This window comes from Penicillium brevicompactum (assembly GCF_028827555.1).
Source record: "Penicillium brevicompactum strain IBT 35665 chromosome Unknown utg000001l_segment0_segment1, whole genome shotgun sequence".
NCBI lineage: Eukaryota > Fungi > Ascomycota > Eurotiomycetes > Eurotiales > Aspergillaceae > Penicillium > Penicillium brevicompactum.
Window position 1 is genome coordinate 447,088 of NW_026623204.1, and position 15,700 is coordinate 462,787.

The 15,700-nt window shown below is 50.4% G+C and overlaps 6 protein-coding genes across 6 annotated transcripts; 3 read left to right on the forward strand and 3 right to left on the reverse strand.

Annotated features, from left to right (window-relative positions):
• Nucleotides 1–584: 584 nt before the first annotated feature.
• Nucleotides 585–2,084, forward strand: N7506_002617 (acid phosphatase PHOa; the record flags this gene model as incomplete). Its single annotated transcript, XM_056951912.1, has 3 exons — nucleotides 585–770; nucleotides 825–886; nucleotides 962–2,084. 3 exons carry the CDS (start codon nucleotides 585–587, stop codon nucleotides 2,082–2,084), a joined length of 1,371 nt encoding a protein of 456 aa, XP_056815063.1.
• A 1,221-nt stretch (nucleotides 2,085–3,305) lies between these two features.
• N7506_002618 (alpha-L-arabinofuranosidase B) lies at nucleotides 3,306–4,826 on the forward strand (the record flags this gene model as incomplete). The annotated part of the gene is made up of 1 exon (XM_056951913.1): nucleotides 3,306–4,826. The coding sequence occupies one exon, from the start codon at nucleotides 3,306–3,308 to the stop codon at nucleotides 4,824–4,826; it is 1,521 nt and encodes a 506-aa protein (XP_056815064.1).
• Nucleotides 4,827–5,087: 261 nt separating this feature from the next.
• On the reverse strand, nucleotides 5,088–6,715 carry N7506_002619 (aldehyde dehydrogenase family protein; the record flags this gene model as incomplete). Its single annotated transcript, XM_056951914.1, has 4 exons — nucleotides 5,088–5,978; nucleotides 6,040–6,473; nucleotides 6,526–6,595; nucleotides 6,662–6,715. 4 exons carry the CDS (start codon nucleotides 6,713–6,715, stop codon nucleotides 5,088–5,090), a joined length of 1,449 nt encoding a protein of 482 aa, XP_056815065.1.
• A 570-nt stretch (nucleotides 6,716–7,285) lies between these two features.
• On the reverse strand, nucleotides 7,286–7,780 carry N7506_002620 (uncharacterized protein; the record flags this gene model as incomplete). Its single annotated transcript, XM_056951915.1, has 3 exons — nucleotides 7,286–7,418; nucleotides 7,484–7,628; nucleotides 7,681–7,780. The coding sequence occupies 3 exons, from the start codon at nucleotides 7,778–7,780 to the stop codon at nucleotides 7,286–7,288; spliced, it is 378 nt and encodes a 125-aa protein (XP_056815066.1).
• A 586-nt stretch (nucleotides 7,781–8,366) lies between these two features.
• On the forward strand, nucleotides 8,367–11,842 carry N7506_002621 (putative importin 11; the record flags this gene model as incomplete). Its single annotated transcript, XM_056951916.1, has 8 exons — nucleotides 8,367–8,531; nucleotides 8,589–8,689; nucleotides 8,742–8,879; nucleotides 8,929–9,944; nucleotides 9,998–10,470; nucleotides 10,521–10,709; nucleotides 10,767–11,523; nucleotides 11,550–11,842. The coding sequence occupies 8 exons, from the start codon at nucleotides 8,367–8,369 to the stop codon at nucleotides 11,840–11,842; spliced, it is 3,132 nt and encodes a 1,043-aa protein (XP_056815067.1).
• A 566-nt stretch (nucleotides 11,843–12,408) lies between these two features.
• exg1 (glucan 1,3-beta-glucosidase) lies at nucleotides 12,409–13,776 on the reverse strand (the record flags this gene model as incomplete). The annotated part of the gene is made up of 3 exons (XM_056951917.1): nucleotides 12,409–13,199; nucleotides 13,253–13,626; nucleotides 13,700–13,776. 3 exons carry the CDS (start codon nucleotides 13,774–13,776, stop codon nucleotides 12,409–12,411), a joined length of 1,242 nt encoding a protein of 413 aa, XP_056815068.1.
• Between the last annotated feature and the right edge of the window lie 1,924 nt (nucleotides 13,777–15,700).

A 15,700-nucleotide genomic window follows, 5' to 3' on the forward strand; every position in this document is an offset into this window, starting at 1 on the left:
CAACGGTGAACAAATTACTATATAGAAACATAGAAGTCTATAGGCAAAGTGTGCACGTGATCGTGTGTAGAGAATCGCAAGAATACAAAAGTATATGCAAGTTTCAACCCGGGCATAAATCATTGGGCACAGGTGAACTTGTACTACCCGAGCAGCGTGACCCTGGTAACTTGAAAACACCCTCGTACACCTGACTGAATATAAGCGAGGAGAGATACAGAGTACTCCGTAGAGCAAGTGAACGTAGGGCTGAGCGGATTGAAAGAATCGAGAGAGAAGCTGTCCCTGGAAGCTTGGCCCTAGCGGCCCCCGAATTGACCAATCAGAAGGCCGCATGGCGGCACGCCCAGCCCCGACCAATGGTAGCGTAGTTCGGATACTCCCGAGTTACCTTCTGATAAGCTGTACAGGACACTGAACCTCAGGTCCTAGTGAGGTACTATGCTTTTCTTGACCAGGGCTCCAACGTAGTGACACCTCCATACAGGTTAAAAACCTTCCAAGGCGTAATCATTTCTTCCTTCTTCCTTCACCTCATCACCCCAATCTCCCATTTCCAAAGACTCACGATCAATCCCTTCATCATGAAGTTTACTATCGTTGGTGTTCTGGCGATGGCCGCTCTGGTCGCCGGCCTCACGGCCACCACCTCTGAGCCTGCTCTGGCGCAGATCGAAGCGGCAGCGGCGACGACCAAGCCAGAGATCACCACCTCTGGTGTCAAGGGCTTGTCTTTCGACCGTTTCTACCAGGTCTGGCTGGAGAACATTGTAAGTGACGCAATTGCAAGGCCCCATGGAACGTGACAATTGACGAGTCTGTAGGACTTCGAAGACTCCGCCGCGGATACCAACATGCAGTGGCTCGCATCTCAGGGCATTCTTCTGTAAGTTTCAAATGTCATCAATGTTCTTGATATATCAAACACATCGAGAGTAGTCTCTTACCAACCGTTAAATAGCACCAACTTCTATGCTGTCACTCACCCTTCGGAGCCCAACTACTGTGCCGCCGCCGGTGGTGACACCTTCGGAATGGACAATGACGACTTCAAGCAGATGCCTGAGAACATCTCTTCTATTGCTGACTTGCTTGACACCAAGAGCATCTCGTGGGCTGAGTATCAGGAGCACATTCCTCACGCCGGCTTCCAGGGGTTCAACTTCTCGAACCAGCACAGCTACAAGCCTGACTATGTTCGCAAGCACAACCCCATGGTTCTGTATGACTCGGTTGTTGCCAATGATTCTCGCGCACGCTCTATCAAGAGCTTTGAGGATTTTGAGAATGATCTCTCGGCCAAGCAGCTTCCTCAGTGGGCTTTCATTACCCCGAACATGACTAACGACGCCCATGATACCAACATCACCTTTGCTGCCAAGTGGGAGCGTCCCTGGATGGCCAACTTATTCCAGAACGACTATTTCATGAAGGATACTCTGGTTCTTCTCACATTCGACGAAGACTCGACCTACAAGAAGGACAACCGCATCTTCAGTATTCTCGTTGGAGGCGCCGTTCCTGAGCATCTCCAGGGTACCAGAGATGACACCTTCTATACCCACTATTCCAGCATCGCTACTGTTTCTGCCAATTGGGGTCTTCCTTCCCTGGGTCGCTGGGACTGTGGTGCCAACATCTTCCAGATCGTCGCTAACAAGACTGGTTACATCAATTACGAAGTCGACAAGACCTTCTTGACCTTGAACCAGACCTACCCAGGACCCATGTCCATCGGCGACAAAGAAACCGGAAACACCTCCAAGTTCATACCAGATTGGCCTATTCCAATTACCGATAGCAACGAGAAGTGTTCAGCTGGAAACGGTATCTTGGATGTTGTCAAGAGCACCTATGGAAAGTTGCATCCCACCTACAACTACACCACTCCCTTCCCTTGGGATTCGCGCTACAATTACAACGACAAGGTTACTTTCAAGCGTCCTTCCAACAGCTCGACCGCTTCGACCAACAAAACCACTGGCGTTGATACTCACCACCGCAGTGCTGGAGCGAGCGTCGTTGCTTTCATTCCCAACGTTGTGATTGGAGTTCTATCTACCGTTGCTGTCTTCTTGTTCTAAACCGACTAATTTCCGATCCCTCCTTTCTTACGACTGGGCTATGGCTCAAAGATCTTTTTTCGGGATACCTATGCCTTGCGGACACTAGCTCAATGATTAAAAATGAAAAGGAAGAAAAAAAAAAACTTCGTCTTAGCTCTGGATTTCGAACTTGCAAAACACGATAATGTTATCCTTCTTCATCTGAAGGTTTTAATACTGATATCTTAATCATTGAATTCAATTGAGTCCCATATTCATCTTTTCATTCTCACGGACAAGTGAGATAGACCGACGTAGCAAAATTAGCGACAAGTGCCCATGTACAACTATCGACGTATAAGTATTGCCCTGTTACTGGGCTAAGTGAAAATTGATCTTGGAACTTATGCATGGGCGCCCAGACTTGCAGGGAAATCCTCCTGCGCAGGTGGTCAGCCTGCTTGTGGAACGGGATAGTCTCCATTGATCTGGTTCTGGGACGGCCCGGCCCGATTGCCAATTCGAAAGCAAGGGGATTCCGAGCCCAGTGGCGCTTCAGCAACACAAACACTCCATGCGGTATGGGGTACAGAGTAGTCATGAAGGTCTCTAAATACTTGTGCTCTCCCTTTCAAATACTACCCCCGGAACCCCGCATTCATTGAATCACACTTGAGCGCCACAGCCACACGGCTTCTACCCAAAAACAAGATTGTTGCCAAACTGGGTCCTCGGCTAATTACGGCCAAGAATTAGGAAAAACCCCGGTGGCACCTGGGGATGTCTTGAACAAGGCTTGTATGGAATCAAGCCTCGGAAGTTTAATGTTGCACCAAGAGTTGCCCTGGTGCGGGGTGCATTCGACACGGCTTAACTCCGGAGAAATGGAGAACATCGGTGCCCTAAATTTGGGCAGTCCGTGCTAATATACGACTCTGTCTCTGATGAGAGGAGACTGCCTAGTCTGGCTAGGCTAGCCAGTCGGATACAGAAACAATCGACAGAAAATGCCATGGAGCTGGTTCATGGTATTAACCGACCTAGTGCCGAGTTTAGATAGTCTGCAAGTCGCATCGAAGGTCAATGAAGCAATATCCACGCCATCTGTAATTATTGGAGGAAGATCTCCGCTCTCAGCGGCGCATGAGATCTTGTTGTCTGAGATCTGCAGTAATGAGACACCCAAGGAAGAATATATAAATTGAGTACAGTCGCCTGTTATTCTCCTTTAATTCCTTTTCTCCAAACAATTGGATAATCATGCTCTCAAGACCAAGTATCGAACGCGCTTGGGTTTTTGCTCTCGGCCTTGTGGCCGGAGGCTCCCTTGTCGCCGCTGCACCCTGTGATATCTACGCCTCTGGCAACACGCCCTGTATCGCCGCACACAGTACCACTCGTGCCCTTTACAGCGCCTTCAGCGGTGCCCTCTACCAAGTGAAGCGTGGCTCGGATGGTACGACAACAACCATCTCGCCACTCTCCGCCGGCGGAGTTGCGAATGCCGCCGCCCAAGACACCTTCTGTGCCGGTACAACCTGCCTCATCACAATTATCTATGATCAATCTGGCCGTGGAAACCATCTCACCCAGGCTCCACCAGGTGGCTTCAAGGGCCCTGAAGCCAGTGGCTATGACAATCTTGCCAGTGCCATTGGTGCCCCAGTCACACTGAACGGCCAAAAAGCCTACGGAGTCTTCATGTCACCCGGCACTGGGTACAGCAACAATGCTGCCAGTGGTACTGCTACAGGAGATGCGGCAGAAGGCATGTACGCCGTCCTTGATGGAACTCATTACAACGGTGCTTGTTGCTTCGACTATGGCAATGCGGAGATCAGCAGTACCGACACGGGTAACGGCCACATGGAGGCCATTTACTTTGGAACCAACACTGGCTGGGGATCTGGCGCTGGCAGTGGGCCTTGGATCATGGCCGATCTCGAGAACGGCCTGTTCTCTGGCCAGAGCGCTGCGAACAACGCTGGCGATCCGTCCATCTCATCCCGCTTCGTCAATGCTGTTGTCAAGGGCGGACCGAACCTGTGGGCTATCCGTGGTGGCAATGCTGCCTCCGGCTCGCTGTCCACATATTACAGCGGTGCTCGCCCTACTGCATCGGGCTACAACCCCATGAGCAAGGAGGGTGCCATTATCCTCGGCATCGGTGGTGATAACAGCAATGGCGCCCAGGGCACTTTCTATGAAGGTGTTATGACCACTGGATACCCAAGCGATGCTACCGAGAACTCGGTCCAGGCTAACATTGTGGCTGCAAAGTATGCAGTTGCTTCCTTGACCAGCGGACCGGCACTGACTGCTGGCTCTTCGATCTCGCTACGGGCCACTACATCCGGCTACACTACGCGGTACATCTCACACACCGGCTCTACTATCGATACTCAAGTCGTCACTTCATCTAGCACCACTGCTCTCAAACAGGCTGCTAGCTGGACTGTTCGTGCCGGTCTTGCAAACAGTGCTTGTTTCTCCTTCGAGTCCAAGGACACTGCTGGAAGCTACATTCGACACTATGACTTTGGTCTGGTGCTTGCTGCCGGTGATGGTACGAAGCAGTTCAACGAAGACGCTACTTTCTGCCCTCAGACCGGTCTCAATGGCCAGGGAAATTCTATTCGGTCCTGGAGCTATCCCACCCGCTTTTTCCGTCATTACACCAACACACTCTATATTGCGAGCAATGGAGGTGTCCACACTTTCGATGCTACTGCTTCGTTCAATGATGATGTTAGCTGGGTGGTTACTACTGGCTTTGCTTGATAAAAGGCCGCATAGCCGACTAAGAACGACGGGTACTTGTGGAAATAACCAGACCTAGTTAGCAAATGCGCAATTCAAGTATCATCAAGCATAAAGCGACTAAAGCACAACCTTGGAATCACTAGAGTAGTTTGAGGTTATTTCCAAGTTTGCCACTTTGAAGAACCCTGGAATGAGATACAAATAATGAAACTCTAGTCGTAAGGTTTAAGATATTTCTTGTCTTAAACGTGCAATAATTCCATGTTCCCGGATAACTATTCACAACCGCGATGTCTTAATGACAATGCTCTTGGTCTCGAGGAAACTGTCCAAACTGTACAAAAGTCCTTCACGGCCAGTGCCACTCATCTTCCAACCACCAAAGGCGCCATCCTTTGCACCGGTAGGACTGGTGCAGTTCACACCAACAGTACCCGCTTCAAGAGCCTTCGCCAATCGGACCGCCCGATCGAGATCCTTGGTGAAAACAGAGGCATATAGACCGAATTCTGTATCATTTGCCTTCTCAATGACCTCTGCCTCAGTTGAGAAACGAGTAATTACCACGACTGGCCCAAATACTTCCTCTTGCGCCAATCGCGATTTCGCCGGGACGTCTTCGAAAATTGTAGGCTTGATGAAGTATCCATTGGTCGCATCACCACCTGCAGTGAGCTTTCCGTCCTTCTCGCCGATGGCAAGATACTCTTTGATTCGGTTGTACTGCTTGACATCAATCTGCGGGCCGTGCGATGTTGTGGGGTCCAACGGATCGCCAATGGTCTGGGCTTCGAATTTTCCACGGAAAGCCTCGATAAATTTATCAGCTACAGACTCGTGGACATAAACCCGCGAGTTGGCAGTGCAGATCTGACCGCTGTTGAACTGGATACTGAATTGTGTCTGGGCAGCAGCGGATTCTAGATCGGCATCTTCAAAGACGATGGCAGGACTCTTGCCTCCGAGTTCCATGAGGCATTGCTTCAAATTCGACTTTGCGGCTGCGACCTGGATCTTCTGGCCTGTGAGGGATGATCCAGTGAAGCTGATGCAGCGCACCTTCATATGCGACGCTAGAGCGGCTCCGGATGGTTCTCCGTGGCCGGAGATAATGTTGATGACACCGGGTGGGAAGCCGGCCTTCTTGATAAGCTTGGCTATATAGAGGGACTGACCTCGGGATGCTTGATTAGCTTTGAACGGCTGCAATATATGGAAAATCAAGACTGACCGTCAATGGAGCCTTTTCACTAGTCTTCAAGACAACTGTGTTACCAGCCGCGATCGCGGGCGCGACCTTTCCGGCAAGCAGGACTAGTGGGAAGTTCCACGGAATAATCAATCCTACCACACCAAAAGGTTGTCGAACAGTCATGTTCAGCTGGTCTGGTGTGTTGACACTAGCCGTGCCCTGCGCGCTCCATGCAGCGGTAGCATAGTAGCTGAAGTATTCGGCAGCCAGAGCGGCATCGAAGAACGCCGAGACTGGCCGGCCGATGGAGATTGCCTCGAGCTTGGAGAGCTCGGTGTTGGACTCCAAGATGAGTTTGGAGAGTGTTTGCATGTATGAACCCCGCACTTCGATGCTTGTGTCACGCCAAGCGGGGAAAGCTGCACCGGCCGCGGCAACAGCATCATCTACGTCCTCCACAGTGGCTTCCTGGACTGCCGAAGTGTGAGACCTTTGATACTGCGGGGTATGTACTCGAGGACCAACCTTGTGCAACGACTTCTCTGGTATACGGGTACACCACGTCGAATGTTTGTTTACTAGATGCATCTCGGAACTGGCATTCTTAGTACCGATCACAACATGTGAAAGAGCTATTGCGAGCCTCTGATTGAATACTTACTTCGTTGTTGATAAACAGCCGAGTCTCGATCGGCTCAGAGAGTGCGGATGCCATGCTGGACGGGACGAAGGATCAGATAATAAAGTGAACAAGAAAGCTTGCACAGCTCCGAACAAAGCGGAAATGAGCGGCTTTTTGAAGTTGAGCGGAGGTGCATTTCAAATAGGGCCCTGCAGCTTGAGACCAATGAGGGTTCGCCCCCAAAGCCAAGATCTTGGTCTTTTGCGACGTCAACGTGCATTGATTGGACTCGAGGCCGGCCTTGGGTAGTCACACCGCGTTCAACTGTAGGCAGATGCGCGCAGTCGTAACGCATGGGCTTATCATGTCTAAGTGTAACGACAAAATCCAACGTGATTGGCTGGTTCGATGCTAGCCCAGGTCCTCGACGCGGGGGTTATTCTGAGTGGGGCGGAACTGCATTGCTCAGTCGGGTAGTTGTCAGTCCGAATAGCGTATCACTTGGTCTATGCCTAGGTGGTGAGGTACAAAAGAGATGCAGTCAATAGTATCGGTGCGTCATGTATAGACATGGTCCATGGTCAAATACCCAAGGTTCAATTCGAAATGTTCAACGATATAGATAATTCATACAAGTCGTCAGGTATTGTCTTAATGTACATTTTATTGAGCAACTCCACGGCGCTTCAGGTCCTGCAGATTGGGGACTTCCTGGTCACCGCCACGGTCTCCTGACTGGATCTTGATGTCGTCTTCGGGGCCACCGGTGCCATTGAATTTACCGGCAGTAGGGAGGCTGTTTGGGATAGCGACGTTAGCAGACGATCGATAGCGAGATTGATAACACAATGCATAACATACCGGTCACGGTCATCACGGGTGCCACCCTCATCCTCGGGGATGACGCGGTGGTCGCTGCCAGAGGCAGTTGAGCCGGGTCCGTACTTCAGGCCAGAGGGTTGTTCGAACTTCTTCTCAACCATTTCGTCGACACCAGACTCGAGAGCTGCAAAAATATTAGCGTTGAATGCGATGCGATGATATCATGGTAACCATACTGGAGTCACTCTTCTTGCCCAGGCCCTGCTTGGCCTGGTAGGAGTTGAGGTCCTTCTCAGCATTGAAGGCAGTCTGCTTGAGCTCCTCGGTGGTAGGCATGATGATTGTGGGATATGGAGGTAATTGAGGGAGTTGAGAGAAGGATTCGTATTATATTATGAGGATTGAATGACTGCCCCAACCTTCAGTCTTTATATAACCCTCCAGTCGATATCATCGATGTTTCCAAACTTGCAGTTGCATCATGATACATCATAGGTATGTCACGAGTGGAGGAAGGTTGTAGTTTTTTCTGGGTGAATCGATGAAATTTTTGGTCCAAAACAAGGTTGAAGATCCAGTTTGATAAGACCCTGGAGCCAAGTTGGTGGTCACTGACTTCATAGTTCTCCACCTGTGATCTGAGGCTCCGCCAGCCAATCAGCGACATCTCGACGGAACATCAGATACTCCGCCTCCCGAGGAAAGTACCCCGCCGGGCGGTAAGTTTACTGCCGCGGATCGAGCTCGATTAGATGAATAGCGCGGTGTTGATGAAATCAACATCGCCCGACATACTTTGAGTATCGTCTGATGAATGATCAGTGATCCAAGGCAATTGGACTCTTGACTTGGATCTAAATTTGGCAAAGAAAGAGCCACCCTTAGCCTTTCTCCCCCAAGTCCACCATCACCGCCATTCACCATGAGCTTTGCCATTGAATCGCAGGGTGGGACCAACCCACTCAGCGCCCAGGGTGTGCTGAGTACGTTGATACTTGCAGCAAGCTCAAGTCAGCAGCAGGTTCAAGCAGGTACCGAGCAGCTCCAGAACTGGGAGAAGCAGGGAATGTACCACTCTTTTCTACAGGTATCGTTTCAATCCAAAGTGTTGCAAATCGCAAAGCTCACGCCATTCCCGTTATAGGATGTCTTCCTCGATCACTCCGTTCCAATCGAAGTCCGCTATCTTGCAATCATTCAGCTGAAGAATGGTATTGATAAATACTGGCGCAAAACGGCAGCGAAGTATGTTTCCCAGGATGTTTGCTTGGACGACTTATGCTGATAAGCGCGAAAGTGCAATCAAACAGGAAGAAAAACAACACATCAAGACCAGGGCTCTTGAGGCAGGAATTGTTGAGCCTGCTCCCCTTCTCGCTCTTCACAATTCGCTAATGATTGCTAAAATCATGCGCTTTGAGTTCCCTCAGGACTGGTATGTCAACTATTCTGTCTCCTCGATCACTTTAACCAACAGACACTAGGCCCGATGCCATTTCGTCCATCACATCCTCCCTGCGATCCTCGACCCAATCAGGGGCGAACCCTCTGCAACTTCCTCGGACCCTCCTCATTCTATTGCAGATCATCAAGGAGCTGTCCACAGCACGAATCCAACGAACAAGACACAACCTCCAGTCTGTGTCGCCCGAGATATTCCAGTTGTTAGGTGGCATATATGTGGACAAGATCAACCAGTGGGCTTCAGTGTTGGACCAGGGTAGTGCCGGCGGAGAGGAATTGCTACAGACGCTTGAGCTGAGCTTGGTATCGCTCAAAGTTCTTCGGCGTTTGATTATTGCCGGCTTTGAGCATCCAAGTCGCAGCACCGAAGTGCAGGGCTTCTGGGTGCTCACCCATTCGCATTTCAGCAAGTTTTTGTCCTTTGTGAACGGACCTACCAGCCTGCCTGAGCCAGTCCACAAGGCTATCGAGAAGCACTTGCTGCAGATGTCCAAATTGCATGTTGAAATGGCCAAAACACACCCTGCATCTTTCGCATTGCTGCCCGATAGTATCCCGCTTGTCCATTCGTATTGGTCATTAGTCGTCAAGCTTGGGGAAACGTATGACAGCCTTGGTGCCGGTGGCGAGGATGAGGAAAAGTCATTGATCGAAAAGACTGGCCTGAGAGCGTTGCTATTGATCCGGGCATGCGCAAAGATGGCATTCAACCCTGCCCAGACATTCAAATATCAGACCCCAGAAGACAAGGAAGAGCGGAAACAATCTGTCGAGCTGATCAAGTCCCAACTCTTCACGCATGACTTTGTCGTCAATGTGATGGAGCTTCTTGTCACACAATTCTTCCGCTTCCGCAAAATCGATTTCCAAGAATGGGAAGAAGAGCCAGAAGACTGGGAAAAGCGGGAGGAAGAGAATGCTGATGCTTGGGAATTCTCTATTCGTTCCTGCTCAGAAAGACTCTTCCTTGATCTGGTCATCCATTTCAAGGATCTTCTTATACCTCGTCTACTGACCGTATTCTATTCTTTCGCAAGTAAGTTGATGAATGCTGCGTGGATCATGCAACAGTACTAACACAACCCTCAGACACCGATAACCACGAGGTTGCGTTGAAAGATTCGTTGTATTCCGCCATCGGTCTAGCTGCGGCTAGCCTAGAACAGCATCTAGATTTCAATTCTTTCTTGGAACAGACCATGGTCCCCGAGGTGCAATCCCAAGAGCAAGAATACAGACTTTTAAGACGGCGGATTGCGCTTGTGCTTGGCCAGTGGGTGCCGGTCAAACCGGGTGAGCTGAACATGAACGCAGTCTACCAGATCTTCCAACATCTGCTCAACAAGAGCGATCCGCTGAATGATCTGGTTGTTCGCATCACTGCTGGACGCCAGCTTCGGAATGTGCTTGATCCGTATCTGTTTGCGCCCGAGGTCTTCCTGCCGTTCGCACCTGGCATTCTTGGAAGTCTGATGTCTCTTGTTCAAGAGACTGAGAGCTCCGATACTAAGATGGGTCTATTGGAGACAGTTCGTACCGTAGTGGTTAAGCTTGAGGACAATGTGAGTTGCGACACTGTTTCCACGAAGGTTCCCTGGACTAATATCTATAGATTGCCCCCTTCTCTGATCAAATCATATCCCTGCTGCCTCCTCTGTGGGAAAGCTCGGGAGAGGAACACCTGATGAAACAAGCCATCCTTACATTGCTATCTTCGCTCATTGTCTCGCTCAAGCAGGAGTCTGTGAGATACCACTCTCTCATCCTTCCGCTGATTCAAAGCTCCGTGGAGCCCGGCTCGGTAAGCCAAGTGATTTCTCGGTCATATCGATTGCCATATCTCTAATTTTGCTCGCAGGAAACTATCGTATATCTTCTGGACGAAGCTTTGGATCTCTGGCATGCAATCATTCAGGCTACACCGTCTCCTGCCTCGCCTGATATTATCTCGCTTCTTCCCTCTCTCTTCCCCATTTTGGAGGATGCAACAGACAACACACCGCAGGCTCTTCACATTCTCGAATCATACGCATATCTTGCCCCGCAGGACCTGCTCAGCGACCGTTTCAGATTCCAGCTATTGACGATCCTCGAAACACTCCTCAAATCTACAACTAAACAACGACTTGGCGTGATCCCTCGCGTTGTCGAACTTATCATTCGTGGCGCTGAGACTGTCGACGGTGGCAGTGAAGCAACTTACCGCGTCGTGTCGCAATCTCTTGTAGAAAGTTCATTCCTTGAATCACTGCTCGAGGGACTCTACTCGGCACATGAGGCCAGTCAAACCTCCGGACCTAACAGAAAGACCTCACACGTGGTCGGTGTGGTTGAGACCGACTACTACTCCGTGCTAGCACGTTTAGCACTGGCAAATCCCACCATCTTCGCGTCATCCGTCGCCGCCGCAACCCATTCATCCGAGGAACAGTCCCTCTCATGGATCGTAACGGAGTGGTTCTCGCACTATGACAACATTGGCAGCGTCAGCCAAAAGAAACTCCATGCCCTCGCGCTGACACAGCTTCTCGCCCTCCCAGATGCACCTCTCGATCCCTCTCTCCCCCTCCCCCTCCCGCATATATGCTTTCCCATCTCCAATCATATCTTTCCATGTGGACCGACCTCATCACTGAACTAGCGGACGGCGGAACTGAAGCCAACGCCGACTACCTTGTATGCTGGAACGCACCTGCCGGGTCGGAATTCGCCCAGCCGGAATCCAACCAAGAAGTCGAATCACCTGAGACTATCCGCCGCAGCGAATGGCAGTCTGGAGATGTGGTCCACCGCTTCATGATCCGCGACTTTGTCCGCCACCGCTTGCAGGAAGTCATCTCTGGCTGTGGTGGAGCTCAGCGATTCCAGGATGAGTGGCTGGTCAACATTGATGCAGATGTGGTTGCCGCCTTTGGAGCTTTGGGATTGCTCTGAGCTTGCGTCTAATCTCATTTGCATCGAACTGCATCTTGCATAAAATAAACACTGATATCATTTCTAGACGCATGATCTGTCCCATTTGCAATGAGGCAGTGGCCATTGCAGCTTATCTACATACCCCATAGCAAAGGTCATTATTTCTATTTATCGGAACCTTTGAGTTGTTGCACATCTCCACCCTTTGAGTAGTTGTCCTTGTAACAATTCATAGGTCATCCACTGTGCTGAATGCGGGACCTCGGGAGAAGGTCCGAATCTACGCATCATCCAAGCGCCATGGAACACTATGTCTCTGCAATCATTCCTCGCCAGAGCCAGGGCCCTAGCGGTTACTTCACGCGATTTAGCAAGTAATATAGTGATATTCATTATATAGTGAATCGACCCAACCAGCTGGCCTGAGAAATGAGGTACTCCGTAACACCAAGTGAAAGCGACTTGCTGACACCCACAAGTTCAAAAACCCATTTGCAAAGAATTTGACAAGCATCGAACAGGATCGTGCTAAATGGCAGATCTGCGAAACAAGAACAAGCGAACAAGCTACCCACAAAAAAGGTTTAGCATTGGCCGGGGTATTGACGATCAGTGACCGGGTTGGGGAAGACACCGCCGGCAATCTGTTGCTTCATGTCCCACTCGGGAGCGCCCTCAGTCTTCCAGGTCCAGTAGACCCAGCCGGTACCCTTCTCATAAGCATCGAGTTGAGCCTCGATGAAGCGACGCAGGTTAGTGCGGTCATCTTCGGGCAGGGCGTCCACAGATCCAACGGACTTGCCATCACAGCTGCCGATCAGTGAGCTACCGGGGAAAGAACCGTCGTAGCGGGCACCGGTGCCCTTTCCGTTGAGGTACTTGGCGCAGTCGGTCATGGCACCAGTCCATTCACCAACAATGGTCCACTTATCACCGGTTTGGATGTGTTGGCTGGAGAAACCGCAGACGTTGCTGATGTGAGAGTTCACATCTGAGGCGAGCACGCCGCTATCGAAGACCTCGTAGTGATGGGTGTCCATCATCACATAGAAGACACCGGAGCTCGCGCCCATGAATCCGTTCCATGATTCGGTGGGCATGAATCCGTCGTGCATGACGAGGGTGGTGTCCTGACTGGCCTCGCGGACGACGCCCCAGGCGTCATAGTAGTATTGCTTGAGGCCGTCTTGGTTCACGCCTCCTGGGATACTAGGCTCGTTCAAAGCCTCGATGGCGGTCACAACATCTCCATCTCCTCCATAGCGGGCAGCGAGGGCCTTCAGGGCAGACTTGGTGTCCTCGACGGTGTTACCTTGCTGCCAACCAATTGCACCACGCTTGCCGCTGTTGTCAAAGCCGTTCTGAGAGCCGGGTGCTATTTATTGATTAGTTCATGTTGATCAAAGTGGAAAATCGAGAAAAGCATACCGCCGTGCAAGTCAAGAATGACCTTCAAGCCAGAATCGCGAGCCCAGCCGATGGCTCGGTCTAGGTATTCTAGTTGGCCGTCGACGTATTGATCGCCGTCGAGGTGCTCTATGGCCCAGTATCCAACCGGAATGCGAACATGGTTCATTCCAGCGGCAGCAATCTGGCTGAAGTCGTCGGCAGTGACCCAACTGTCCCAGTGACCTGTCAGCACACTGCGGCATTGATCTTGACCCAAAGTGGCACAAAGCGACCACTCATCGACGGCAGCGTCACCAGCAGCGTCGAAGATTGAAGGGGTGATCCATGGCTCCAGCACAAGCCAACCACCAAGGTTGACACCACGGACCTTGTTGGCTCCGTAGTCGAAGCTTCTATCTTATAGTTAGTATTGAGTACAAATCCCAGGCCAGGTAGACTATCGATCGATAATTCAACCTCACTTACGGAGTAGCTTGCACCAAGGCTGCCAGCATTGACAGACCGAGCACGGACTGCCGCGCGAACTTGGACATGGAAGGCATATTGAAAATCTAACTTTGAGTCAAACCCCAAATTTCAGGAGGCTGGGAGTGAGGAATGAGGAATGATCAGAGCTGGGTCAGATGGCATGGAGATCAGCTGCTATAAGTAAAAACGAGTGGATGAATGAAGGCTCGGGAGTCCGGATGCAGGTGAACGCCAGGTAACCTGCACAGGAGCGGAAGCCCCCACGCGGTTCGAAGGACTATCCACATACCTTAAACGCAGATCCTCCTTGTCGCGGCCTGATTCGAGCAGGGATGCCTCCAAAGAGGAAGGTGGAGTGACCGAAAACAGCCGAAGTTTGGTTTGTGGAGTCCGGGGGTAAAGACAGACAATGGCCTTTCAAAATGAGAGTAACACTGTCAGGCTGGCTGCGGACAGTGGGGTTTGTGGCGCTTCTAGCAGACAAACGATATGGATATAGAGAGAAAAGGATAGTCGTATTAGTTGATAAGTGTGTTGTAGAGAGAAAGAGAAGAAGGAAGAAAAAGGAAAAGAACTGAAAAGATGACCGATGTCGTCACTGTGTGTTCTACAGGAAGCTACGACCAAAGAGTTTTGGGAAAGAACTAAGGTTAGACTTCTCAGTGGAAGCCGAGCTTCTCTCCGAAGGTTATTTCAATCTCAACCACAGCACCAATCTTGGAAGACTACTCCCCACTGGTACCAAGGAACATGAACCAATCAATAACATGACAGCTCTCTCAACCTTGAAAGAAGTAAAAAGCAAAAAACCACCTGTTTGCGGTTGCTCACATTCCTCCGCTACACGTGGTTGATGCCCTTTTCAGAATGTGATCCCTTGGCACGGCCCAGATGAAGATGCCTTTCTTCACTTCCTTGATTGTGATTTGTGAGAATAGCTAGAAGATGAGATCTTAGGTGTTTGAGAGTGCCAGTCAAGGCTTTCGTAGGGGTTCTACCGCAGAAAGGGACATAATAGACCTAGTAGGTGCATGCCGACCGCTCGCACAACCATCCCTCCTAAGACAAGGATCTTACGCGGTCTCAGGCCTCGTAATCAGTTATTTTGGCCGCGTTACAAGCAAAGCAACCTCAGGTTACCCCATACTATCGAGATTTAAAGCTCTCGGGTTACTTCCGCTCCCGGCCACAATCGCATTGTCCAACCTAGTACGGAGTACTGACAGGTCCAAATTCAGGAGTCCACACTGTATCCCCAACAAGGTCACAGTTACACTCTCACACTCTGGAAATCAGGGGAAGAGGTTCGAGATCCACAATCCCTGGTGTCCCTTGACGGATTCACGTAATATATGGGTCTGCGCATGGTTCTTCTCCCGCCCAGACATCTTCGGATCAGGATTCGTAACATTCAAATCGATTCCCATGTACCAGACGTGTCCTCGAGGAATGTGAAAAATTGGAAGAGTAGAGAGATCGGAATTTTCGCCCTCACGTTTCACGGGGCTCGGCCCTTGAGGCCTGGAAGCCGTCGATCTGATCACTCGAAGTTTATTTGCAACAAGGGATAACATTTTTTGTTTTTTTTTAGCTTGAACATAACAGGATATCTTTTCCCTTACCCCCTAATAAAGCTCACTCTAATTAAGAGGTGTCAAGGCTCAGCATCCCGATCAAAAATCACCGTCTGAGAGAAAATACCTAACATGCGTGTTTCATACCAAGATCAACGTTTGGCCTGAGTGGCAGTGCTACCATACTACCCTAGGGCAGGTCAGTCCGCAATGTCCATGAATTTGGACATCACATGGCATCCAGAATACAAAAGCGGAACTCCTGATATTAACCTTCTAACGTTGGAACTGAGCACCACAGCGGCTAGTTTATTTTCGGTCTCCACTGCTTGTCTAGCAACATCCGAGTGACGTCATTGTGGTACCCGCTACACTCACCTCGAATGTCTGGATGTCTAATCTGGAATCTGAAACTCGGGACAAA